Raw genomic sequence first — 27,126 nt, forward strand, 5'->3', positions numbered from 1 at the left:
GCACCATGTGCTCGGCTCATTGCTCTGTAGGCCAGTTTCCGACAAAATGACAAACACTTTTTTTTTTTATCTTGCAGTGACCTGAAAGTGAAGGTTGGAGAAAGATACATCAATGTTCACAAATTTGTGTTGGCAGCACGCAGTGATACCTGGAGCCTGGCAAATCTTGCTTCTGTCAGTGAACTTGACCTGTCAGGTTGGTGTGCAGGATGGATTCAGAAAGCGGTTTTTGGTCTCTTACTCATACTGCATTACTATCCAGTTGCTTTCAACATCTTTGATTTTATGTTACAGACTTATAATCTATACCAAGTCTTGATCTTTGTGCTTCTAGAACTGCGCCCACTAGTCAATGACTCTTCTCAAGTATCAACTCTATCCTGTCCATGACTCTGGATTCGCTTTATTGTTCAAAAATTCTATTAATCCAACCCTAAATATGAGCACTGAGTGACTGGGACCCTGTGGAGTCACGAATTCGAGTTTCCTGAGCGTTTGGGTGTAGGAATTTCTCCTCATTGTCAGCCCCAAACAGATGACCCCTTATCCTGAGATGACCCTTAGCTCTCCTCTTTTTAGTCCAGAGGAGCAACCTCTTAGGATCTCCCTTGTCAAGCCACCTCAGTATTTTAGACACTTCATCTCGTTCTTCTAAACTCCAGAGAATGTAGGAGAAAATGAGGACTGCAGAAGCTGGAAGTTAGAATAGAGAGTGTGGCACTGGAAAAGCACGGTGGGTCAGCCCACATCTGGGGAGCAGGAAAATCGACGTTTCGGGCAAAAGCTTTTGCCAGAAATGTTGATTTTTTCCTGCTCCTTGGATGCTGCCTGACCTGCTGTGCTTTTTTAGCACCACACTCTTGACTCCAAAGAATATAGACCCATTTTATTGATTCTGTTTTAAAATGAGTGAACTATCTGAGCTTCATTTATAGCTGACCGCGTCCATTCAATATCTCTCTTTATTTTTTCCTTTAAATGTAGCACTGATTTTTGGAGTGTTTGTCGAAAAAGTAATCTGTGCTGTTGCAGCTTGGTTAAACAAAAATTATACAATGAGTGTTTTATATTAAGCACAGCCTGTTCAAATAACTAATCCATAGGGGCCTTAATGTACTGGTTTATTAAAAGAATTAATATTGAGGCATGCCATAAGCATGTGTGGTTTTGAGGAATCCTCGCTAAACTGGAGTCAGTGGAACTCGGTGGAAAAACTCTTCAATTTTTGGAGTCATACCCAGCACAAAAGGAAGATGGTTGTGGTTGTTGGTCAGTCTCTAGGACTTCTCTGCAGGAGTTCCTCAGGATAGTGTCCAAGGCCCAACCAACTGCTTCATCAATGGCCTTCCTTCCATCATAAGTGCAGATGGGTTGTGGATGTTTGCTCATGACTGCAACACTTACTGAAGATGCTGGCACCAATCTTCGAGTGTCAGCTGGCAGCCTAATGATGTGGCCACCCATTTGTTTTTAGCAATAATCTGAACTAAGTTTGGGCCTGAGACCTGGGCGATTATGTGTATATCTGTGGCTTGAAGTTCTGACAACATCTGGCAATGTCATGTTATCCCTTGCTGAATTTCTGGCATTTCTTTTTCACGATGCCCAAAGCATGAGTAAGTACCAGACTTGGGTTCTCCTCTAGTTTTACAGACAAATACCTAAAATATGGGGAGGGTCCATCCTGAAATTCTTTCTCTGGCCACCTTGCAGTTCTACCCATTAGTTTAGGCAAAATTTAACGCATCTACAAGTTGATGGACCTCTGATCTAATGGTCCACATTAGTTTGTTTATTTTTTTTTAAATGCAAGTGGTGAATGCTTTTGTCTTGATTTTCGAGAATTCCCTCAATTCTGGAATGATCCCCATGACAGGAGAAAATGTAAACGGCCATGTTAATATTTGAATGGTGTCATTGTACACAAATCGAAAAAAGTTGACTTGCAAGTTCAAGTGGTTTATAAGGCAGCTACTATGTCACCATTATTGAAAAGCTGTTGAAATACAAGGATAAAGAACTCATGTTACACTAATACAGGCCTTTAGTGAGACTGTATCTGGAATACTGTGTACCATTTTCTCTTTTCCAAAAGCAGGGCATACCGATCTGAGAGGGTACGACAGAAGTTCACTAGACTGATTTTCTGAAGTAAGAGGGCTGACCTCTGAATAAAGTAGGCCTATATTCTGTGAACTTTAGGAAATGACTGGTTATGTTGGAAGTGACGTTTTTAGCTGACGGTAGACTTCACGTGACTAAGAAGCAGGGCTTTGGAAGCTTGATTTCAAATAAACCTGTTGGACTATAATCTGGTGTTGTGACTTCCAACTTAATAGAGTAGATTTGAGGAAACTGTTTCCTCTGCCTAAAAGGTAAAGGTCATAGGGTAAGGGGTCATGCAGTTGGGACTGAGATGAAAAATATTTGTTTGGAGGTGTTGGTTTTTGGAGTTCTGTCACCCCAGTGGACTGTGGAATGTTCATTTGATATGTCTGCTCAGGACTATATAATAGACTTTTGGGCCAAGGGTTCAGAGGATAGAACAGAAAAATATTGTTAATGGAAAGGTTCAGTCATGGCCTTGTTGAATGACAGCTTGTCATCCTCATACCTATTACATTTTCTCACTTATATTGATTTTTTTTTTGTTCACATTGTCAGATGCAGATCCAGAAGTAACCATGGCGATGCTCCGATGGATTTACACAGATGAACTTGAACTGAAGGAGGATGATGTATTCCTCACTGAACTAATGAAATTAGCTAATAGATTTCAGCTATATCTCCTCCGAGAGCGGTAAGATGTTGGGCACTTAAAAATAAGGAGATCTTAAAGTTTGTGTCTGGCTTGATGAATATCTGTAAATAAACTACACAGATTTTAAATTGATGAAAATCTAACTGTAGCTTAAGTAGAATTTCAATTTGGTTACTACTTTTTGGTATTTGAAGATTTTGGTTTGAACTTGGGATGACAAAGAAACGAGTTTTTTTTTTTGCAAAGTGGTTATAAGTGGGGTGAATATGAATCTTGAGAATTTGTTAATCATAAATTTGTGAGATTGTGTAGCATTCGTGATTACTGCTTTACAACAACCATGCACTAATTACAGATGAAGGCCATTTATCCAACCAGGAAGAGCTAATGCTTTGTAGTACTTAATTAGAGTCATAGAGATGTACAGCGCGGAAACAGACCCTATCGGTCCAACCTGTCCATGCCGACCAGTTATCCCAACTCAATTTAGTCCCACCTGCCAGCTCCTGGCCCATATCCCTCCAAACCCTTCCTATTCATATACCCATCCGAATGCTTCTTAAATGTTGCAATTGTACCAGCCTCCACCACTTCCTCTGGCAGCTCATTCCATACACGTACCACCCTCTGTGTGGAAAAAGTTGCCCCTTGGGTCTCTTTTATATCTTTTCCCTCTCACTCTAAACCTATCCCCTATAGTTCTAGACTCCCTCACTCTAAACCTATCCCCTATAGTTCTCGCCCCAGGGAAAAGACCTTACCATTAAGTGTATAAGTCCTGCTAAGATTTGTTTTCCCAAAATGCAGCACCTCGCATTTATCTGAATTAAACTCCATCTGCCACTTAGCCCATTGGCCCATCTGATCAAGATCCTGGTGTAATCTGAGGTAACCTTCTTCGCTGTCCACTACACCTCCAATTTTGGTGTCATCTGCAAACTTACTAACTGTACCTCTTGTGCTCGCATCCAAATCATTTATATAAATGACGACAAGTAGTGGATCCTTGTGGCACTCTGCTGGTCACAGGCATCCAGTCTGAAAAACAACCCTCCACCACCACCCTCTGTCTTCTACCTTTGAGCCAGTTCTGTATCCAGTTGGCTAGTTCTCCCTGTATTCCATGAGGTCTAACCTTGCTAACCAGTCTCCCATGGGGAACCTTGTCCAACGCCTTACTGAAGTCCATATAGAGCACGTCTACTGCTCTGCCCTCATTGATCCTCTTTGTTACTACAAAAAACTCAATCAAGTTGGTGAGACATGATTTCCCACGCACAAAGCCATGTTGACTATCCCTAATCAGTCCTCACCTTTCCAAATACATGTACATCCTGTCCCTCCGGATTCCCTCCAACAACTTGCTCACCACTGATGTCAGGCTTACTGGTCTATAGTTTCCTGGCTTGTCCTTACCACCACCCTTAAAAGATGGCATCACATTAGCCAACCTCCAGTTTTCCAGCACCTCACCTGCGAATATCGGTGATACAAATATTTCAGTAAGAGGCCCTGCAATCACTTCCCTAGCTTCCCACAGAGGTCTAGGGTACACCTGAGCAGGTCCTGGGGATTTATCCATCTTTGTGTTTCAAGACATCTAGTACTTCCTCCTCTGTAATATGGACATTTTGCAAGGTGTTACCATCTATTTCTTTTCCGCAGTAAATACTGATGCAAAATACTCGCTTAGTATCTCCACATCTCCTGCGGCTCCACACAAAGGCCGCCTTGCTGATCTTTGAGGGGCCCTACTCTCTCCCTAGTTACCCTTTTGTCCTTAATGTATTTGTAAAAACCCTCTGGATTTTCCTTAACTCTGTTTGCCAAAGCTATCTCATGTCCCCGTTTTGCCCTCCTGATTTCTCTCTTCAGTATACTCCTCCTACCTTTTACACTCTTCTAAGGATTCACTCGATCCCTGCTATCTATACCTGACATATGCTTCCTTCTTTTTCTTAACCCAACCCTTAATTTCTTTAGTCATCCAGCATTCCCTACACCTACCGAATTGCTGACTATCCTGCTCCTTTGGAGAAAGTGAGGACTGGAGATCAGAGCTGAAAAATGTGTTGCTGGAAAAGCGCAGCAGGTCAGGCAGCAAAGGAGCAGGAGAATCGACGTTTCGGGCATAAGCCCTTCAGGGATGCGGCTCATTCCTGAAGAAGGGCTTATGCCCGAAACGTCAATTCTCCTGCTCCTTTGCTGCCTGACCTGTGCTTTTCCAGCAACACATTTTTCAGTCCTATCCTGCTCCTTTGGCCTGTTCCAACAAGCAGCTCCTTGATTTCTGCACTGATTCCATTTAGCTTCATTTGATATTCCTGATACCCTTTACCAGGAGAAATCTTCTTGCTCTGCTAACTATCTAGTGCCCAGTTTCTATTAGTAGAATTCCACATTTCAACAAGTCAGTCCTCCCAGACAAGAAGGGCTTCCTGACTTCACTCTGAAATGGCTTGGCTCTAATCTTAAGATTGTGCTATCTTGTTCTGGATTCTCCTTCCTGTCCATCTATTGATTTACTGTGAGGAAGGGTTTGTTTGTTTTTGAGCTATTTGACTCGCTCACATTACAATTATTGGCTTTACTTTACTTTAGTTATCTTTGCTTGGAGTATGTAATGAATAGCTGGGAAGTATTTTAGCTTCAACTGTTTGGATATTTAACTTGTACCTCCATCTGTGGTATGATTTTTCAAAACTTATTTATGTCAGGTTTTCAATATTACTACTACTTTCCTGATTGAAAGACTTAGTTCATATATTGGGCTGTGATTTGAATTCCAGATAATTGTTAAACGTGATGGTGTGGTCACACCTCCAATGTATTTCCATTCCCTCTGCAATGTCAATTTCATGAAGAGAAACTAAGCAAAGTTAAGCAATTCTTCTTGCTGTTTCCTGGGCACATGGATCTTGAAGCAGTTTGCATGGTGTTTATGACTGACTGCGGTCAACAGTAATATGTAGTTATACCTCATCGCTGCAGATTTAGAATCTGCCTGGATGGGTTTAAACTAGTCTCTGCATAAAATGGCTTGATAACTGCAGTATAACAACAGGACGTCTTCTGCCAGATTTAATAAACATGGAGGGCATGCTGTAAAATTCAAATGTGGCCAGATATTCCACTAGCTGTGGTTTTGAATCTAATATAAAAGTTCTGGTTGTAAATCTGTTGCACCTTAAGGTCTGTAGGTGTCATGTGGGTGAGTTCTGTCTCTTGATGAATTTGATAAAATGCTTGCTTGTTTTTTTTTTTGAAGTTAGGGAGGGCATCTTAAGTATAATGCCCCCATTTTAAATTTTTTTTCTGATGTGACTAGTTTTATGTGGGAGCAAGCTATTTTCCTCAACAGGCCTCTGCAAATGTTGTTCTGTCTTGCTTCAACTTGCCCTGTTACCAAATCCTGGTTTTCTTGTTACTACGCATTTGAACTCCACTGCTTTCTGCATTCAATCTGAGAAGTTTCTGGATTTATCAGTTACTAGAACTATTTGTTTAGTTTTGGAATCTTGTTACTGAGTGTCCACCCTGAATCATATCTGCAATTTTTGATATACTCCTTCAACTCAAGTTCAAACCATTTGTGTAAATAATGAACAACCGTGCAGATCACCTCTGCCCCAGAAAAGATCCCAATGGTCTAAAAGGCTGAATCCCTGCCCCCATCACAAATCCCTGTAGAATGCTGCTACCTAAAAACCAGGGAGGCAATGGCCATTGGTATTTTTATAACTAGGGTATTAATCCAGAAACTTGATATTTGGACCAGCATTCAAAACCTGTCATGGCAGATGGTGGAATTGGAATTCAATTTTAAAAAAAAAAAATCCTGGAATTAGAAGGAAGTCTGCCATCCTCACCTATTCAGGCCTGTGTGACTCCAGACCCACAATCAAGCTCAACAGGGTCTTCTTTACCCACTAATTCTGCCAGAGCAGTGTGATTGACTCTCGACTGCTCTCTGAAATGGCCTACCAAGCCATTCACTTGTATCAATCGCTACAAAGAAGCAAAGAAATGAAGCCGGACAGATCACCTCACCAACGTCCTGTATAACTGTAGCATAACTTCCCAACCTCCTTATTCAGTGCCCTGACTGATGAAGGCCAGTGTGCCAAAAACCACCTTCACTGCCCTGTCTACCTGTGACTCCATTTTCAGAGAACTGAGAACCTGAGCTCCAAGGTCCCTCTGTTCCACTACACTCCTTACAGCAGGTGGGCCGGGTGCTGGCAGGTGGGACTAGATTGGGTTGGGATATCTGGCCGGCATGAACAGGTTGGACCGAAGGGTCTGTTTCTGTGCTGTACATCTCTATGACTCTATTTGTGCCAACATGCACTGTGACTTCTGACTGCTCACCTTGAGAATGTTCTGCAGCCGCTCATATCCTGGACCCTGGCATCTGGGTGGCAACACACACCATCCTGGATTCCTGTTTGTGGTACTGAATCTGCAATTTGTCCCCTTAAGTATGGAGTCACCTATCACTAAGGTCCTCTTTACCTTTACCCTTTCCTGCTGTGCTCCAGAGGCAGTCTTGTGGCCACTGACCTGGCTACTACTGTTTTCCCCTGAACAGTCACTGTTTTTTCTCTCCCCTGCCCCCCCCCTCCAAAAATAAAGTATCCAAAATGGTATACTTGTTTTTGAGGGGGAATGGCCACATCCATCTGGTCAGGACCAGGAAATTTATCCATCTTCGTACATTTCTAATATATCCAAAGACACCTCCACTGTGATACGCACTGTCCCCAAGATAGGGGATTCCTGCACTGTCTGCCTACTCCCTTTCCTGGTGGCCACCCAGCTACACTCTGCCTGCACCTTAGGTGTGATCACCTCACTAAACTTATCTACAAAGTGCTCACAATCTCTAATCCTGAGTGCATGGAGCTCCAGCTGCAGCTGGATGTACTTCCTGCGAGTGTACTCATCAGAGACAACAGAAATCACCCTGAGCTCCAATCTTGCAGGAAACACATGCGACTGCCCTAACTACCATCGCAACTGCTGTAAGACTAAAGAGGAAAGTTAAAAGGACTCTACCTGAGCTTACCTGGCCTTTTTTGCTGAGCTGCTACTCTCCACAGCCCCTCGAGTCAAACTCTTACTAATTCTATACCAACAAATGTTGCAATAGCATGTCCTGTGATGGGTCCTTAAACATTCCTTGATACCAGGCACATGACAATCCACTCTTCAGTGCAGGTGACTGCTTCCAGACTGTAATGTATGCTGCCAAACAAGATTGGCATGCAAACAGCATAAGCCGCAAGTGATAGAGCTAAGTGGTGTCACAACCAGTGGATCTAAGCTGTGCAGTCCTGCCATACTGTTTGTGAATGGTGTACAATTAAACAATTCATTGGAGGAGGCTCCATAATTATCCCCATCCCTGATGTTGGAGAGCTTGGACATCGCTGCAAAAGATAAAGCTTTATCTGTGTTCCTCCGCATTAGATATCAGCCTTCAGCCGATTCAGTTCATTTCAGGTCATATCAAGAAATGGTTGGAGACACTGTATAATGTAAAGGCTACAAACTAACAACAATATTAAAGTCTTGTACTCCATAACTTGCTGCTCCCCTAGTCAAATTGTTCCAGTACACTTAACATTGGCATCTACCTGACAATGTGAAACATTGCCCAGCTGTGACCTTATGTTTAAAAAGACAAATTCAAACCAGCCAATTTAGTAAAGCGATGGATGGTATCATCAAGGGTTACAAGCAGCACCTGCTCAGTGATGCTCAGTTTGGGTCCTGACCTTGTAACAGCCTTGGTTTAAACATGGATGAAAGAGTTGAATCCTAGAGGTTAGAGTGACAGCCCTTGACGTCAAGGCTGCATTTGACTGTTTGGCATCAAGGAGCCCTAGCAAAACTGGAATTGGTGGGTATTGTCATGGAGAATCACCAGGAGACGGAGAGTTCTTCAAGCAGTAGGTCTTTTATTTGCAAACAAAAAACAGTGACACTGAGAAAGCAGATCCTCGAATGCCCACGAACCTCCGGGTCCATGGCTTTTAAATTTTTTTTATCATGTTTCTGTTAGCTTATCAACATGTCCAAATATATTGATCAAAGTACCTCCCTCTAGCTACACAATTAAATCAGTGATGTTAGTTCCCATTATCTCTTTTGTGCATTCTACTTAATATTATTCTAATCTCACGGTTAGATATTTAGTGCTAACTCTTGCAGCGATGGTCTTTCATTCCAGACCCTACTTAATAAATATCTAATTGTGACATTAGGAAAATATTATCGCCTCTGCTACAGTGATCCTCCATTCCAGACTAACCTGTCATGATAGATATTTAGCTATTCCATCTATTACAATAGTCTCCTGTCTCCAGCTGACTCTACTAACTATTAATTAGATATTTTAATGTCATGTCCCAAATATTTATGGTCCCAATCTTGTCATAATGACACTTAACAGTTAGTAGAGGTAGTTTCCCTGTTATCTCCTCTTGCCATAGTGATCTTTCAGCCTTAACCTTACTCTGCTAATTGGTGTAAAAGTATTCCACTATACTTATCCCATCCTGCATTCCACAGATTGCTAGTGGTCTTCATGCTTTAACCCTTCCCATGTTTTCACACTTTATTTTCCATAGTATCAAGGGGCAATCTCTCTGCTGGTTGGAGTTACACATGTAAGAAGATGGTTGTGGTTGCTGGAGGTGAGTCATGTCAGCTCCAGGAAACCTCTGCAAGAGTTCCTCAGGGTAGAGTTTGAAGCCCAGCCATCTTCAGCTGCCTCATCGATGATCTTCTCTCTATCCTAAGTCAGAAGTGGGATGTTCACCAATTGCACAACATTCAGCACCATTCATGCTGAATCAGATTCTGAAGCAGATCTTGTTCAAATGCAACAAGTTCTGGACAGTATCCAGGCTTGGGCTGACAAATGGCAAGTTACACTCGTGTCTCTCACATGCCAGACTATGACCATCACCAATAAGAAACAATCTAACCACTGTCCTAAGACAGTCAATGATGATACCATCACTGAATCCCCCATACTAGCATCTTGGGGGTTACCATTGACCCGAAAGTTACTGGACACTCCACATAAACAGAGGTGACAAGAGCAGGTCCAAGGCTATGAATACATAATGAGTAATTCTCCTCCTGCTTTCTCCAAAGATTTGCATCATTAGCAAAGCACAATTCAGGAGTGTGATTGAAATAATCCCCACTTGCCTGGATGGGTGCAGCTCGAACAACACTTGAAGCTTGACACCATCCAGGACAAAGCCCACTTGATTGGCACTACATCTACTCTTTCCACCAGCGCTCAGCAGCGGTGTGCTATCTACTTGATGTACTGCAGAAATTCACTGGGGCTCCTCGGACAGTATATTCCAGACTTGTGCCAACTTCTGTCTAGAAGGATCAGGGCAGCTGATACAGGGGAACACGGCCACCTTAAGGTTCCCCTCCAAGTAACTTGCTATCTTGACTTGGAAACATTGTTGCCATTTCTTCACTGTCACGGAGTCAAAATCCTGGAATTCCCTTCCTAAAGGCTCTACGTTGTGGATCTACGTACAGCAGGTATTCTGCAGCAGTTCAAGAAGGCAGCTCAGCACCAACCCATATAATAAGAGATGGATAAATGCTGGCCAGCCAGTGATGCTCACACCTGACAAAATGAATAAAATCCTTCCTGTTGCTCATCCTGAGTAGTTCCTGTTTAATCCCAACAGTTTAGGTTTGTAATTAATTGACTTTAATTGTATTATTACTTGTCCCCTCACTCTGCATGTGCTGACCTTACTCATGAGTCTACATACAGTTCCTTTTGGGTCAAAAAACCTTGAGTTCCTGTATAATGCATTGATTTCATTTTCTACTCTCATCTAGTCTTTCAACAACAACAAAAAATTATCCTTTTGGGAACCTTTTAATTGTGTTAGGAATTGCATATATTCCTCTGACAGTGACTTTATTTTGTTCAAATGTAAAATGTTTTAGCTGGGCTAAGATGTCGCTATTTGGGGGACTAGGGCACTTTGATAACGTACTCCTATCTAGGTGTGTACACAAATCCCTGTAACCAGGGGTTGTCCATGAGAATGCTAGCATCCTATTGCTGGTGATAATGCAGCATGTTGAAAGATTTTCACTATGTATTATGTATGTGTATGATGTGTATTGATGTTTGTTTCTGTTTCCCATTGACAGATGTGAAAAAGGAGTAATGTCATTGGTTAACGTTAGGAACTGTATTCGATTCTATCAGACTGCAGAGGAGCTAAGTGCTGTTACATTGTTGAACTATTGTTCTGAGATTATAGCCAGCCATTGGGTGAGTTACAATTACTTGTGGTTATAATAGCAGCTTTTGTAGTGAAATATTCTAAGAACTTCAGAGTTGCATGTAAATCAATGTCAACTCCGAGAACCTAAGCTATATTTCATACCACAGCTCTACATTATTTTCAAAATTCGCCGCAGGTATTTGACAAATTGTTTACAGCAAACATTCCAGGTGATTTAGAAATGTTGTTTGTCATTTTCCAAATTTGAGCTGACAGATCAGCTGTTCACTGGTATTGTTACTGCTTTACCTGATCAAGCTGTAGGGATCTCCACAAGGTACAACCAAGGAAGGATGTTCATTTCGAACGGTTTCTCACCTCCCTCCCCCCAAAAAAACCTGAAATCGGATGGGGTCATTTATGGCACCAAAATTATTCCACCCAGAGTTTGACTCCAGAACAGATTAAAGGAACAACTTCCTTGTTTGCACAACCCTGTAGTATTGAGTGGTCAGCGTGGCACAGGGATTTCCTGCAATTTGGTGTAATTGACTGGGGAAAACCCTGTGGTAAAGATGATTTGTTTGAGAAGGTGTTGTGCTGCAACGGAGTTGATCTGGTTAGAAGAAACCCCTGCAGTGTAACTAGTTTTCAGTGCTGTAGCTGAATCTTAGCATGAAATTTGCCTTTCCTCAGTTGTGATATCACTAGGTTTGCTGACTCAAATTCATCCAATACTCACTTTTGAAGTAAAGTTTGTATTTAAATTATGCGTGTTAGGTGTAAAATGCTCATCCAGGCTGTTTTTACCCTTGCTAGTTGGTATTGGAAGGATAATTCATTTTTCTCCCAGAATTAACCAACTACAGAATCCAAGGTGCACATTTAAAAATGGTATGAATGTTAGACACATTGAGCACAGTCTGTGCTGGTTAAATCGATCAGTAACTGGATCATATCTTTCCAAAGCATTCTTAGTTTGGTCTGCTGCAAGGGTGGATACAATTTTAGTTTCCATACCCCTTCAAGAAAAGGTCTCTTTGGATGCAACATATAACAGAGGTCCTCTCTGGCTATTCAGTCAAATGTTAAAGAGCTTTTGGTTTCTTTTTCAAGGTAGAGTAGGTACTCACTCAATATTTCTCCCTCGGCCAGCATCAAAAAGGTTTTATTTTCATGAGGATTGATTGCTTAAACGTGTGAAATGTGTCCCTCAGGTTTGAGCTGAAGAAAAAACTTGTTCTGCTAGCTATTTGTTTCTATTCCAAAAATACATTTTTGTACTCTTCTGTAGCAATGCCTAATGGCATTGTGCTGAACATAATTTGCAGGTCCGAATGCAGATTGATTACATGTCATGGGTTTTTTTGACTGCCTCCAATCTCTTCAAGCAGCAGAATTTCAATTTCCATCTTTAGTAGTAATCAAGATACCAAGCATTGCAAAATTAATTTTAAGTTTCTTCTGAAGGTGTCCAATTTTATAATGTTTCTTTGAAAAAATGCATTTCTTTTATGCCTTTCACAATCACAGAATGCCTAAAAGTGTTTTACATGCTATTAAAGCCTTTTTGAATTGAACTGTTGGAAGAATGCCTTATTTACAAGTGTAAAGCTGTAACCGACTGGTGCAACAATAACAGTGTAGTTGTGGTAATAGATCAGCAGTCAAGAGGTCTGGAGAATTCAATCAAAAGCATACATTTAAATCCCACCATGGCTGCAGAAGGATTTAAATACAATTTATTACAGTTAATCTATAGTAAGTTAGTATCCATATTGGTGGTGATGAAACTACTGAACTGCTATTTAAGTACCTATCTGGTTCACTAACATCCTTGGGGAAGGGAACCTGTCACCTTTTAGTCTGGTGCAAATGTGATTCCAGATACCACAGTATGATTGCCTGTTGTCTAAAGTGGCCTGTGCAAACTACTTTGCCTTGAATAAGGTGGCTCCTTGCCATCCTTTGAGGACAGTTGGAGATCAGCAATTTTAAATTCTGATCTTGATAGGGATGCCTGTATCCAGTCAATGAATTTTCGAGTACATCATTTCTCATATCTTGGGCTGTCAACACGCTCTGTGTTGCAGGCATTCATCAGATATCTGTCACCAACAGCAATGACATCATAAGAGACAGGGACAATCGTCAGTCTTTCTGTGACTAAGTTAAACTCACTATAGCCATTTGATCTATCGAGTCGGTATCTGTCCTCAAAGCGATCCCATTCCCCCACTTCCCCAGTATCTATCCTTGGAGCTCAGTAAGTTTCTCTTCAGTGCCCATCCAATTTATTCACTTTGATTTCCCTCACCTTTCAGGTCATTCCGCTCACTTTTTTAAAAAAAAAGTTACTTTTCCGGATACTAACTTTTTTTATTATAGATTAACCGTAATAAATTGTATTTAAATCCTTCTGCAGCCATGATGGGATTTAAATGTATGCTTTTGGTTGAATTCTGCAAACCTCTTGACTGCTGATCTATTACCACAACTAAACTGTTGTTGCGCCAGTAGGTTACAGCTTTACACTTGTAATTAAGGTATTCCTCCAACAGTTCAATTCAAAAAAGCTTTAATTGAATGTAAAACACTTTTTTAGGCATCCTGTGGTTGTGAAAGGCATGAAAGAAATACTGTTTTTCAAAGAAACATTAGAGACCTTCAGAAGAAACTTCCTTCAATTGTTTTGCAGTGCTTGGTATCTCAATTGCTACTAAAGATGGAAATTGAAATTCTGCCACTTGAAGAGATTGGAGGCAGTCAAAAATGTCATCAATTTGCATTTGGACCTACAAATTTTATTCAAAATACATGCACCTTTGTTCGAGCGCAATGCCATTAGGCATTGCTACAGAAGAGTATTAAAAAGTTGTTTTTTAGAATAGAAACAAATGCTTTCACACCAACCATCCCATTTATGCTTGAATGTCTCCATTACAACGTGTCTCTTTGACTTTCTACTATATAGTTATTCATTTATTATCCTTATAAAATGTTAAAATATCTAATGCAATGAGGACTGTAGAAATGTAAATTATCTATAAGCTTTTTAAGCTATAGAGTGCTATAGAAATGTAAAAGCTGCTTACACTACTTGCATATATAGAAAGGTATCAGCTGATATACAATGAAAATGATCCCTTTTGGAATGATTATCTACTCACTTCACTTAAACACTGATGCTGTTTATCCAGGATGATCTGAGGAAAGATGATTTCAGTAGCATGACTGCTCCTTTGCTGTATAAAATGATTAAATCAAAGACTGAATACCCTTTGCATAAAGCTATCAAAGTGGAAAGAGAAGATGTTGTATTTCTCTACCTCATTGCGATGGACTCTCAGGTAGGTGTCTTCCATTTAACTAAAGCAATGCACAGAAGGCCTGACTTCAGGGTTCCCCACTGTGTAATTCCTTTCAAATGTTTACATGTAACTTTGGAGAACCTTGTGCCTCATTCCTCCAGTACCCTGGGCTCAAAGTTATAGCTTTTCATGAGAAACTTGCAATTTCAGGAAAACTGAGATTTTAAAATCCCACTACAAATGGAAAGCATTGAAACAAAAACTGACTTGAAAACATTTTAACTAGGGATCCATTCCCAGGATTAGGTTTTCTTTACCTTCATTGGTTTATTGTAGCCTCTGGAACTTCAGTCCAAGATCTGAAGTTTAAATCTGTATACATGTACATATATCTGTTATTTTGCACATATGTACATTAATTTCCTTTTAAATAATCTTGATTTCTTCTCTGCCCTGTCTAAAGCTCTAAACTCTAAACTTAGTAATAAGACAAACTGAACAGGAACAGCAGATAGGGCCCACCAGGTAGCTCCAGTCTATCATCAGGGGTTCACAAACTCAGAACTATAGTTTGAGCATGTTGACCTATATAATTGGATCCTGTATGTTTGTTTGTTAACTATCTTTAACTGAAAATCTTCTCAAGACAGACCAACATTTCTGTCAAAAGGATTTACTGAGTGAAATAAGTTTGTGGTAATATCACCAGCTCTAATTTTCTAGATGGTTAGATTTAGTGTAATGATATAGCGTCTATTTTTCTTTCCTGTCTTCTAACATTTAATTGGTTTTTCTTTTCTCTTGCTATTTGTTTATTACTACATTTTACAGTTGCCTGGTAAACTGAATGAACTTGATGACCATGGAGACCTGGCTTTGGATCTGGCACTGTCACGACAGCTGGAAAGTATTGCAACCACGTTGGTTAATAACAAGGCAGATGTTGACATGGTTGATAAGAATGGCTGGAGTTTACTTCACAAAGCTATCCAAAGAGGTAAAGTGATGGCAAGGCTGTTAAGGTCAATATATTGGTAGCTAGAATAGCTTGCAAAATTGTGCACTTGTGTGTACAGTGCAGACTCTAAAATGTAACAGTGGCTTGTCAGTATTGAATTATTTTGTTTAATGTAAAAATATTACTTTTCTGGGAAATATTTACTAAAGTCTGTATGATGCAAGTTAAAGAAGCAAATTTTTGGGAAGGTTTGAAATCTCAAACTGAAAACCTTGGGAATACTCAAGAGGTTAAGCGACATCTCTGGAGGAAGATGCATGGTTAACATTTCAGACGAATGGCTGACTTTATCAGAGCCAGGTAAAATTAGAGATCTATCTGGTTTGGAGCAAGTATGGTGAATTTATACTCTTCAGGCAAAGTAGCCTGCTTGATTAACACCTATCCACCATATTCAAAATTCACTACCACTTTGCAAGTTCTCTCTCAAACCAGACATGGTCCTGATATGGTTGCAGTGGTTCAAGAAGGTAGCTTGTCATTACCACCAGCAGCAGGGCAATTAGCAGTAGGTGATCAATGCTGTCCAAGGGTTCCTGAGCTAAAAATTGTGCAGGGGTCCCCAATTTTACGAATGTTTGATATCCAAAAACTCATACTCATTAAAATTCCACCCTAGTGTGGGATAAAGACTCCACATACAAATACTTCCTCTTAAGGGCAGCTGATTTATTGTCCCTCATTGGTTTTTCTTTCTAGAGTCTAGATACTCCTCACCCCACCTCCAGGGACTGGGTGTAGAAAGACGCCATTTAGCTCATCGAAGTTGCTCCGACCCTCCAAACAGCATCCCACTAGGATCCAGCCCATACCCTTTCCCATAATCCAGTATTTACCATGGTTAATCCATCTGTCTGTTTAGAAGAGGAGGTAGAAATCTGATTTTTTTTTTTCCTCTAACAATTGTTTTGGTAATACAACGTGAAGGAATTGATGGTTACACAACTAGTAGATTGGGGAAACTGGGTATGAGCAGCCCTAAGATCTTTGCACAGACTTGATACATTGTTCAATTGCTTAATGTGTGTGCATCGGTTTTTATGAAGTCTTCAAGATATTGTTCTTTTAATTCTGTTCTTAAAGTTTGACAGAAGTATTAAAATTACACCATAAAGATATCTCTGAACTCTGATCCTGTTATGTTTTACTTTTGCTGAGTTTTGTTTTATGTCAGAGTCTGGTTTTGAGTGTGAATAGCTAAGTGAGAATTCTGTAAACTCCTTCTCCTGAACCTGGTTGTGGAAGACTACCCAAAGCCATTTCAGCTTATGTTGGAAATCTGATCTTTTGAAAGATACTGTGGAAACCTGCTATTGAAATTGCATAGCAACTTTTACCTTCAGTTAGGCTGAAGGTAAAAGTAAACACTGAAACTTCTGGCTTTTTGTTTGACAGATTGCAGTGAAAGATTCTTTGCACTTTCTCTTTGCCTTCGCTTTCCTCCCCAGATGCTAATTCCTTGCTTGATTATCGTTACTTGATGCTGATGGTCTTCTATGCAAGTGAATATAATTTATGAAGGTGCACCAGGTTTTTCGATTCCATGCGAAGTCTCCAATGTAGGTAGTCCTGAGGAAATGCTGCATTGACGGAACAGTAGTTCCATTTCAGGATAGTGAGGGAGTTTGGGGCAAACTCCTAGGTGACGGTGTCCCAAACATCTGTCCTGTCCTGTCCTTTTCTAGGTCGTAAGAGTTATGGTTTGAAAGGTGTTGTCAGTTTTGTTTTGTGTCTGAGTCTGGTTTTGAGTATGAATAGCTAAGTGAGAATTCTGTAAACTCCTGCTGAATCTGGTTGTGGGAGATAGTTGCATCTTGTAGATTCTACACACAGTGCCACTGTGCATTGCTGTTAGAGTGCCAGTCCAATGGGCTCTCTTGTCCTGGATGGTTTTAAGCTGCTTGAGTGCTGTTGGTGCCTTTTTTTTTTTAAGAAGAAAGCTTTCCATGGAATGGCTATACATGACCTGCGTATAAACACAGATTCTATTTGGCCCGTCAAGTCCACACTGACCACCTGAAGAGCATCCCGCCCAGACCCACTTGCCCTGTAACCCTGTATTTCATGGCTAATCCATCTACCTTGCACATCCCTTGACATTATAGACAACTTAGCATGGCCAGTCCATCTGTCCTGCACATCTTTTGGACTTTGGGAGGAAACCAGAGCACCTAGAGGAAACCCAGCCAGACAGGGAGAATGTGCAATCTCCACACAGTCACCCGAGGCCGGATTCAAACCCGGGTCCCTGGTACTGTGAGGCAGTAGTGCTAACCACTGAGCCACCATGTTGCCTGAGGAAATGCTGCAGTGAAGGAACAGTAGTTCCATTTCAGGATCTTTTGTTGTCAGGGTCAGCATTTGTGATCTTTGTCTTAATTAGTGCAGGCAGTTAATTGTAAACCACGTTTTTGTGCACTTGGAACCTGGTATAAGCTAGAGGCAGCGCAGAATGCCGAATCCTTTTCCTAAAGGAAATGAGTTAGGGGGGCAAAAAGGGGACATGAGATAGCTTTGGCAAATAGAGTTAAGGAGAATCCAAAGGGCTTTTAAATACATTAAGGGCAAAAGGGTAACTAGGGAGACAATAGGGCACCTCAAACATCAGCAAGGCTGATGTACATGTATTTGGAAAGGCAAGGACTGATTAGGAATAGCTAACATGGCTTTGTGCGTGGGAAATCATATGTCTCAAACTTGATTGAGTTTTTTGAAGAAGTAACAAAGAAGATTGAGGGTAGAGTGTAGATGTGATCTATATGGACTTCAGTAAGGCATTCGACATGGTTACTCATGGGAGCCTGATAAGCAAGGTTAGATCTCACGGAATACAGGGAGAACAAAGGAGACAAAGGTGGTGGCGGAGGGTTGTTTTTTAGTCTGGAGGCCTGTGACCAGTGGAGTGCCACAAGGATCTGTGCTGGGTCCACTACTTTTCTTCATTTTTATATAAATGATTTGGATGTGAGCATAAGAGGTATAGTTAGTAAGTTTGCAGATGACACCAACATTGGAAATGTAGTGGGCAGTGGAGAAGGTTACATCCAATTACAACAGGATCTGGACCAGATGGTCCAATGGCTGAGGAGTGGCAGAAGGAGTTTAATTTAGATAAATGAGAGGTGCTGCATTTTGGGAAAGCAAATCTTAGCAGGACTTATACACTTTAATGATAAGGTCCTCTGGAGTGTTGCTGAACAAAGACATTGGAGTACAGGTTCATGGCTCCATGCAAGTGGAGTTGAAGGTAGATAGGATAGTGAAGGCGACGTTTAGTATGCTTTCCTTTATTGGTCAGAATATTGAGTACAGGAATTGGGAGGTCATGTTGCAGCTGTACAGGACATTGGTTAGGCCTCTGTTAGAATATTGCATGCAATTCTGGTCTCCTTCCTATCGGAAAGATGTTGTGAAACTTGAAAGGGTTCAGAAAAGTTTTACAAGGATGTTGCCAGGGTTGGAAGATTTGAGCGACAGGGAGAAGTTGAATAGGCTAGGGCTGTTTTCCCTGGAGCGTCGGAGGCTGAAGGGTGACCTTTTTATAGAGGTTTATAAAGTCATGAGGGGCATGGATAGGATAAATAGACAGACAAAAGTTTTTTTTTTTCTCTCTGGGGTGGGGGGTGGGGGGTGGGGGGGGGGGGGGGGGGGGGAGTCCAGAACTAGAGGGCATCAGTTTTGGGCGAGAGGGGAAAGATATAAAAGAGATCTAAGAGGCAACTACAGGGAGACGGTGGTGAGTGTATGGAATGAGCTGCCAGAGGAAATGCAGGCTCGTACAAATACAACATTTGAAAGGCATCTGGATGGGTACATGAATAGGAAGGGTTTTGGAGGGTTATGGGCCAGGTACTGGCGGTTGGGATGTTTGGTCGGCATGGACAAGTTTGACCGAAGGGTCTGTTTCCGTGCTGAATGTCTCTATGGCTCTATGATTCCGAGTGAAACCGATGGATATTTATGACCATTCTCAGGATTGCCATTGATAAGACTATATTCCAGAATTATAGAATTCCATTTATTAATCAGCTACTATAGTGAGATTTGAACCAAAGCCCCCAGAGCATTAGCTTGGGCTGCTGGATTATTCATCCATAATATTCCCATTACACCACCATGTCCCTTAAAGCTGTGTTCATCCAGGTGCACATTTGGTCTTTTGAACTTGACTTTCATTTGGGTGGTAGTGATCTAAGGGCAAGTCATCTACTGATTCCCCCTGCCTCGCAGTTTTGTGCTTTCCTCGGTCTTAGTAGTTCATGATGTAAGAGATCGCACAGTTTTTTTGGGGGTGCTATAAACTGAAATGGAGGTCTGGTTGCTATGACTAAGACAGCTTTAATTTGAAAATATAGCTGTGGACTTGTCTTTTTCTTTTTCTCTTTTTTTTAATCCCTTTTTCTCACTCCCTCACTTTTTCCTCGCTCACTGCCCTTCTGTCTTCTTCCCCCCCCCCCCCGCCAGCCTCTGTTTCTGATATGTGAGGCATAATTATGACTGTAATCTTTCCAGTCCAGTTGTACCAGTATGAACTTCCCACATTCAGTTTTGATGAGTCATGTGATGAGGTCAAAGAACAATTGAAGTGGTTTCCTCTTTGTATCTGAAGGATACAGCAGTCCTTTTCCTCCCAAGGTTGAACCTGTTTTCTCTCCAATTCTGGCTCTGACACCAACTCAGACTTCACTGGTTCAACCCTTTGCCATGGCTTGTAACACTGAACCTGAAGTGTTTGACTGGGGCAATCCACAAAGAGACTGGCATGATGACCCTTCTACTGCTCTTGCACAGAAGGAAAGAAAAAGAGAATACCTTGAGAGAGAAACACTAGTTTGGTCAGAGAAGTTACTAAACAAAGTTTCTATAAAGGAGAGAATGTTGTATTGGAGTTTGATTACTGTGGGATACACAGCTACAAAGTATTTAAGCTGTTGGCTAATTGGCCAGGGCACAGTGTGCTGGTTGAGGGATGTAGGAGGTCAGAGTCTGAGCAATGGAGATTTTGTGCTTTAGGATGTGTTGAGAGTGTGTTGCTATGGGTAGCAACTTCTTTTATATAGAGGCCTTTTGATTTTAAAAAGAGACATTCAAAGTAGGTGTTGGAGTAGGCCATTTTACCTCTTGTGCCGAGGCAAAATCATCTTTTGTTCTAAGCTTCAATGGATCCAGGCCTGTCTAAATTTTTTTTCTTCCAGTTTCTCCCCTCCCCCAAATTCCAAGTATCAATCAAATGAACCTTCTTTGAACCCCTGATACATTTATTTCCTGAGATAAGACCAGAAGCGTAAACAGTACTGCATATATGGTCTTGTACAAATGTGGCAAACATCCCTACTTTTTATATCCCATTCCCCTTGCAATAATTGATAACCCAGCTGTATTTGCATACAAACTGAGATTATGTCTCAGGGCATCCAGGTGCCTTTTGTGCAGAGTTCTGCAAAGTCTCTATTTAAATAAACATTGTTTCTATTCTTCCTGCCAAAACGGCCAAGTTTTGCATTTTTTTTTTCTCCTGACTAACTTGATTCCTTTGCAAACCCCTTTTCACATCTTACTTTCCTACTTACCCCTTGTGCCCTCAACCAACTTTTCCAAGTTTGTTAATATAAATACATTGAGGCGCCAGCACTAATCTGGAGCACTCCACTCATCAAATTTTGCCAAACTGAAAATGGCCTATTTGTGCCAAACTTTTTTCTTTTTAACTAATTAATCTTTTTTGTTCTGTTTTACTACCAACACCATGAGCTTTTGTGTAGTAGCCTTTTGATGAGGAATCTTGTCAGATGGCTCTCAAAATCTAGGTAAATCCCATTAGAGTTCTCTATATCCACCATGCTTGCTGTTACTACAAATAAATAAAAACCCAAATAAGTTGTCAGACATGGTTTTTTTTTCCTCTAAACTATGTTGACTATGCCTGATTTGTATTAAGACTGCCTAAGTCTATAGTTTCTGCTTTCTGTCTCTCTTCCTAGAATAAGAAAGTCCCCTTTACCATTTTCAAATCAAATGGACTGTTTCCAGAATTTAGGGAATTTTGGCAAATTTAGAACAAACACTTTCAGCGGCCACTTTTTAAAAATTATTTCAGCTTGAAGTTCCACAAGTATCCATCTGGGGACTTGTCAGCTTCCAGTTCAAATGTTCTTTTCCTCCATCCTGATTCAGAATTATTTCTGCAATGTTATTCATCTTTTCTGCAAAGAAAACAGATGCAAAATATCTGCTCAATCCATCTGTGATTTCCTCCTTTTCTTCTATTAATTACTCAGACCGATGCTCACTCTATTCCTTCTTTCCGCGCTCGCTCTCGCTCCCCTTTCCTTAAAATACCATTGGGAACATTTTTATGCTTCCTGTTAGATTTCCCTACGACTTTAATTTCTCTAACTTTTGTTCATCTTTTAGTCGTCTTTTTTGCTGTGCTACATATTGTCAAATCTACTGGTGTGCCACTCGACTTTGGGATTATTTGCTTTTTCTCTCAATTATATTTGTATCTTTAGTTTCCTTTTTTAGCCATGGGTGGTGCATGCTTTCCCTGGAGTCTTTCATTTTCAATGCAGTGTACCACTTCTGAGTGTTCTGAAATACATCCTCAAATGTGTGCCACTATCTTTACCGGCCTATCCTGCAATTGAATGTTCCAGTCCATTTTCACACCTGTCTTTCAGACTGTCATTTTTTTAAAAGTTTAAAACAGCAGTCTTAGTTCCACTCTTCTCTCCCTCAAATTTGAATGCACAGGTGTGTTATGATCTTAGCTACATATTAATATTGTACCTTTACTATGAGGTAATTGGGTAGAAGATTTGATATCGTATTTTAGGTTTAGTTCTAACATTTTGGATGGCTTTCTTTTATTTTAAAGGTACTATGTCAATATAGGCAGGAATTGTGGCTCATCTTATTACTGGGCAAATAGTACACAAGCAACGGAAGAGTTAAGTGAGGTATCTATCCGTGTTGTCTAAGAATAGGAGTAGGCCATCTCACCCCTCAAGCCTGCTGCCACCCACCTTGTGTTGGTGGCTGATGTCACTAAGGACAATCTTAATTGAAAAGAAGAGGGGCAAAGTGGTTCTTCTCAGTGACTCATGAGGTTAAGTGGAAGGGGAGGAAGAGAAAACCACACTGAAGATGCTCCAGTCATGAGTAGAACCACTCAGGTGGATAGAGCTTGTAAGAAGGCCTATGGTGTATTAGCGTTCATTAGCAGAGGGATTGAATTCAAGAGTCGTGAGGTGATGTTGCAGCTGTATAGGACCTTGGTAAGGCCACATTTGTGTGCAGTTCTGGTCGCCTCATTTTAGGAAAGATATGGAAGCTTTGGAGAGGGTGCAGAGGAGATTTACCAGGATGTTGCCTGGAATGGAGAATCGGTCGCACGAGGATAGGTTGAGAGTGCGAGGCCTTTTCTCATTGGAACGGTGAAGGATGAGGGGTGACTTGATAGAGGTTTATAAGATGATCAGGGGAATAGATAGAGTAGACAGTCAGAGACTTTTTTCCCCGGGTACAACAGAGTATTACAAGAGGACATAAATTTAAGGTGAAGGGTGGAAGGTATAGGAGGGATGTCAGGGGTAGGCTCTTTACCCAGAGAGTGGTGGGGGCATGGAATGCGCTGCCTGTGGGAGTGGCAGAGTCCGAATCATTGGCGACCTTTAAGCAGCAATTGGATAGGTACATGGATGGGTGCTTAAGCTAGGACAAATGTTTGTCACAACATTGTGGGCCAAAGGGCCTGTTCTGTGCAGTATTGTTCTATGTTCTATAACCAAGTAAGAGAGGCCCACATACCTGAAGAATGAATGTAAATATCAGAAAGGTGGGGTGCATTTATTCTGTAGGCCTGCAGCCAAAAAAAAGTAGTTGCCTTTTGGGAACGAGGGTTACTCATGGGGTAGAGCTGAGAACTTAAGCCTGTGATTCTTGTGGAGTTGAGAGAAAGGGCAGACTTCTGACTGACTGGTTAGAATTAATCTGGGTGACAAGCTCCCAACTCCCATGAGCTCCTTGCATTTGGAGAGTGGATAAAGGAGACCATTAGTGAAGAAAAGGTGGCTTTGGCAGAGAGGTGAGTTGACCTGTTGGCACACCATTCAGGCCAGTCACATTTGGTGGCTGATTGAACAAGTCTGCTTCAGATATACTCACTCTGGAACTAAAAGCTAATTGGGAATCTTGTAATAGGAGTGGATGAGGTTTAAATGAACAGATTTATAGGAAGTGGAGGGCATCACTGAACTGATGAAGCTTGGAAAAGTGAAGTATTGTGTATGGAGGGCTAGAGGCTTGGCATTTGGTTTGAAAACGTGGTTCGCCCACCAGTTTTGAGATTTTGGCTACTTAATGAGATTGCTGACCTCTGACAGCAGACAAAAAAAATCTTTGATTTATCATTTGTCATTTGAACAGTTATATTATCTGCATGAGTCTCCATTACTTGTTTGGCGTTAGTGCAAAATTAACTATATTGTGGTGTTATGATTTGTTGAGAAACAGCCTGAGGCTACTTTATATTGGGGGTATAACTTTTAATTGTATACAAGTGAAGGTTTTGCATATAACTGCAAAGAATAAGCTTGCATTTGAATCTTAGAACACTATTAGTTTTGCCAGCTGTATCCAGGGTTGCTTAAATAGCATATACAGATTGCCATCTTGTGGAGGGAAGAGGAGTTGTGGTTGCTGTGCAGTTTGTTAATAAAAGTTTTGTTCTGACCTTGAGCCACTTGATGCAATGGAATGTAGCATTAATTTGGAATTAGAGAAAAACAAGCTGCTGTAAATATTCAGGAATTAAGGCAACGTGTGGAGAGGGCATTGATACAGCAGATCAGTGACCTTCCATCATTAATTTCTTTCTGCTTTCAGACCCAACATTTTTTGTTCTCCCATGCTTGGATGGTTATGCATTGGAAATTTCTAAATTGTAATGCCTGTCAACTGCCCCAACTTCGCACATAAATAGTTTTAACTGGCAACTCAGTAAAGTTGGATTTGTGTATTTTATTTTTAGAAAACGTTTGCAGCTTGCTTTCAGCATCCCTCAGTTCCTCCTGGAAATGACAGCAATTCTTTGACAGCAGGGATTTACCTGCTAGTTAGGAATTGATACGAGGCAGTCTCCAGACAGTTTCCCACCTGCCCTCCCAGGGTACTGACTCCATTCGTGTCTGTGCCCAACTGCTGTTTCAGTAACAACCTCTACAGGAAAGCATGAAACCTTCAAATTTTGGAGGGAAAGTGTTTTCAGGCTGTTGAGGGAGCTCAGCAGAAAAATGCTATAATTGTTATCAAATGGTTTCCCTGGAGTGTCGGATGCTGAGGGGTGACCTTAGAGGTTTACAAAATTGAGGGGCAGGGATAGGATAAATAGACAGTCTTTTCCCTGGAGTGGGGGAGTCCAGAATTAGAGGGCATAGGTTTAGGGTGAAATGGGAAAGATATAGAACATAGAAGAATACAGCGCAGTACAGGCCCTTCGGCTCTCGATGTTGCGCCGATCCAAGCCCACCTAAGCTACACTAGCCCACTATCATCCATATGCCTATCCAATGCCTGCTTAAATGCCCATAATGAGGGAGAGTCCACCACTGCTACTGGCAGGGCATTCCATGAACTCCCGACTCGCTGAGTAAAGAACCTACCCCTAACGTCTGTCCTATACCTACCCCCCCCTTAATTTAAAGCTATGCCCCCTTGTAATAGCTGACTCCATACGTGGAAAAAGATTCTCACTGTCGACCCTATCTAAGCCCCTAATCATCTTGTACACCTCTATCAAGTCACCCCTAAACCTTCTTTTCTCCAATGAAAACAACCCCAAGTGCCTCAGCCTTTCCTCATATGATCTTTCTACCATACCAGGCAATATCCTGGTAAACCTCCTCTGCACCTGTTCCAGTGCTTCCACATCCTTCCTATAGTATGGCGACCAATACTGCACACAATACTCCAGATACGGCCGCACCAGAGTCTTATACAACTGCAACATGACCTCAGTACTCTGGAACTCAATTCCTCTACCAATAAAAGCCAGTACGCCATATGCCTTCACCGCACTATTTACCTGGGTGGCAACTTTCAAAGATCTGTGTACATGGACACCAAGATCCCTCTGCTCATCCACACTACCAAGTATCCGTCCATTAGCCCAGTACCCCATCTTTTTATTACTCTTACCAAAGTGAATCACCTCACACTTAGCTACATTGAACTCCATTTGCCACCTTTCTGCCCAGTTCTGCAGCTTATCTATATTTTTTTTTCTTTATGTTGCCTATCACTGATAAGCCCATTCTTTTCCAAATATAAGTAGATTTTATCCCTCAGTACCTTCTCCAGCAACTTTCCCACCACTGACATCAGGCTCACTCTAGTAACCTGGAATATCCCTATTACCTTTCTTGTACAGGGGGACAACATGAACAACCCTCCAGTCCTCTGGCACCTCACCTCTGTTTAAGGATGCCACAAAGATATCTGTCAGCGTCCCAGCTATTTCCCCTCTCGCCTCCCTCAGCATCCTGGGATAGATCACATCTGCTCCTGGGGATTTGTCCACCTTAACTTCTAGCCTACCCAACACATCTTCCTTACTTTTGTCAATGTGATTGAGTAATCAAACTTCTATCTGTGACGCATAAAGAAGTTGCTTACAGCATCCCAGAGGTCTCATTTCAGCATTCTGTGTATATACTTGGGAAATATCGGCAATCCGTTTGCACAACATGTCCACTGGGATATCATAGCCATATTTGTACTTCCAATTTGCAGCTTCATATTGAGCTCTCTGTACCTGGGATCTGCTGTCCGCTGTTATTACACATCCTATGTTTTCAGTTATTCTGAATAGGTGAGTGACTGTGTTGGCATCCAATAGCTTATCCGGCACTTTCTTTTGTGTAACAACTACAGCACAGTCCTTTCCACGAACAGCGACTGAAGTGAGGCCACCTTGGTTTATAGCCTTAAAAGCATATCCTACTTGGTATAACCTTCCCTTCGGGGAGAAGATGGTGATGTGACGGTCAAAGCCGGCGCTCGATATAAAAGGGACCGAAGAGGCCTCTTTTTCACACAGTGGTCCATGTATGGAATGAGCTGCCAGAGGAAGTGGTGGAGGCTGTTACAATTGCAAAATTCAAAAGTCATTTGGATGGGTATATGAATAGGAAGGGTTTGGAGGGATACGGGCCAGGTGCTGGCAGGTGGGACTAGATTGGTTTGGGATATCTGGTCGGCATGGACGGGTTGGACCCAAGGGTCTGTTTCTGTGCTGTACACCTCTGACTCTATTTAGAGTATTTAAAACTAGCTGATAAATGGCAAAGCTGGAAAATTATGTGGAGAAAGGACTCGAAGCTATATTGGGATGTGATGGAAGTACTAACATGGACTTATGGCACTTACATTTTGTATATGTACTATACAGCATACCAAAACAGCAATATCATTCTGTTCTCAGTAAACGCAAGTGTAGGAGCATGATTCAATTGTTTGACTCAACTAATATTTAATTTATTGTTTGTGGAGGTGTATGGAATCTGACACCAACATGTGAATTCTAAAACTTGTGCCAAGTGGGGTTTAATTCTTTAACTTTGTAGTTAATTGCTAATCTTTAGAACTGGAGCAATTTTTCAACTAAGTGCAAACTTGGACCATTCTTCAGTATTCTGAACAATCCGTTTGAATGTCAAACATCCCAGAAATGTTAAAATTTCAATCTTGTTT

At 41.3% G+C, this 27,126-nt stretch overlaps 1 protein-coding gene across 1 annotated transcript in view; it reads left to right on the forward strand.

The window, feature by feature from the left end:
* The window catches only part of ankfy1 (ankyrin repeat and FYVE domain containing 1), an 81,513-nt gene that overhangs the window by 17,546 nt on the left and 36,841 nt on the right, over positions 1 to 27,126 (forward strand). Inside the window, exons 3-7 of the mRNA XM_043718811.2 lie at positions 78 to 196; positions 2,665 to 2,800; positions 10,970 to 11,093; positions 14,247 to 14,396; positions 15,189 to 15,354. Of these exons, the coding sequence (XP_043574746.1) occupies positions 78 to 196; positions 2,665 to 2,800; positions 10,970 to 11,093; positions 14,247 to 14,396; positions 15,189 to 15,354 (695 nt within the window). The remainder of the gene's footprint in view (positions 1 to 77; positions 197 to 2,664; positions 2,801 to 10,969; positions 11,094 to 14,246; positions 14,397 to 15,188; positions 15,355 to 27,126) is intronic.

This window comes from Chiloscyllium plagiosum, unplaced genomic scaffold, assembly GCF_037043375.1.
Source record: "Chiloscyllium plagiosum isolate Xiang-an unplaced genomic scaffold, Cpla_swu_hap1 HiC_scaffold_31, whole genome shotgun sequence".
NCBI lineage: Eukaryota > Metazoa > Chordata > Chondrichthyes > Orectolobiformes > Hemiscylliidae > Chiloscyllium > Chiloscyllium plagiosum.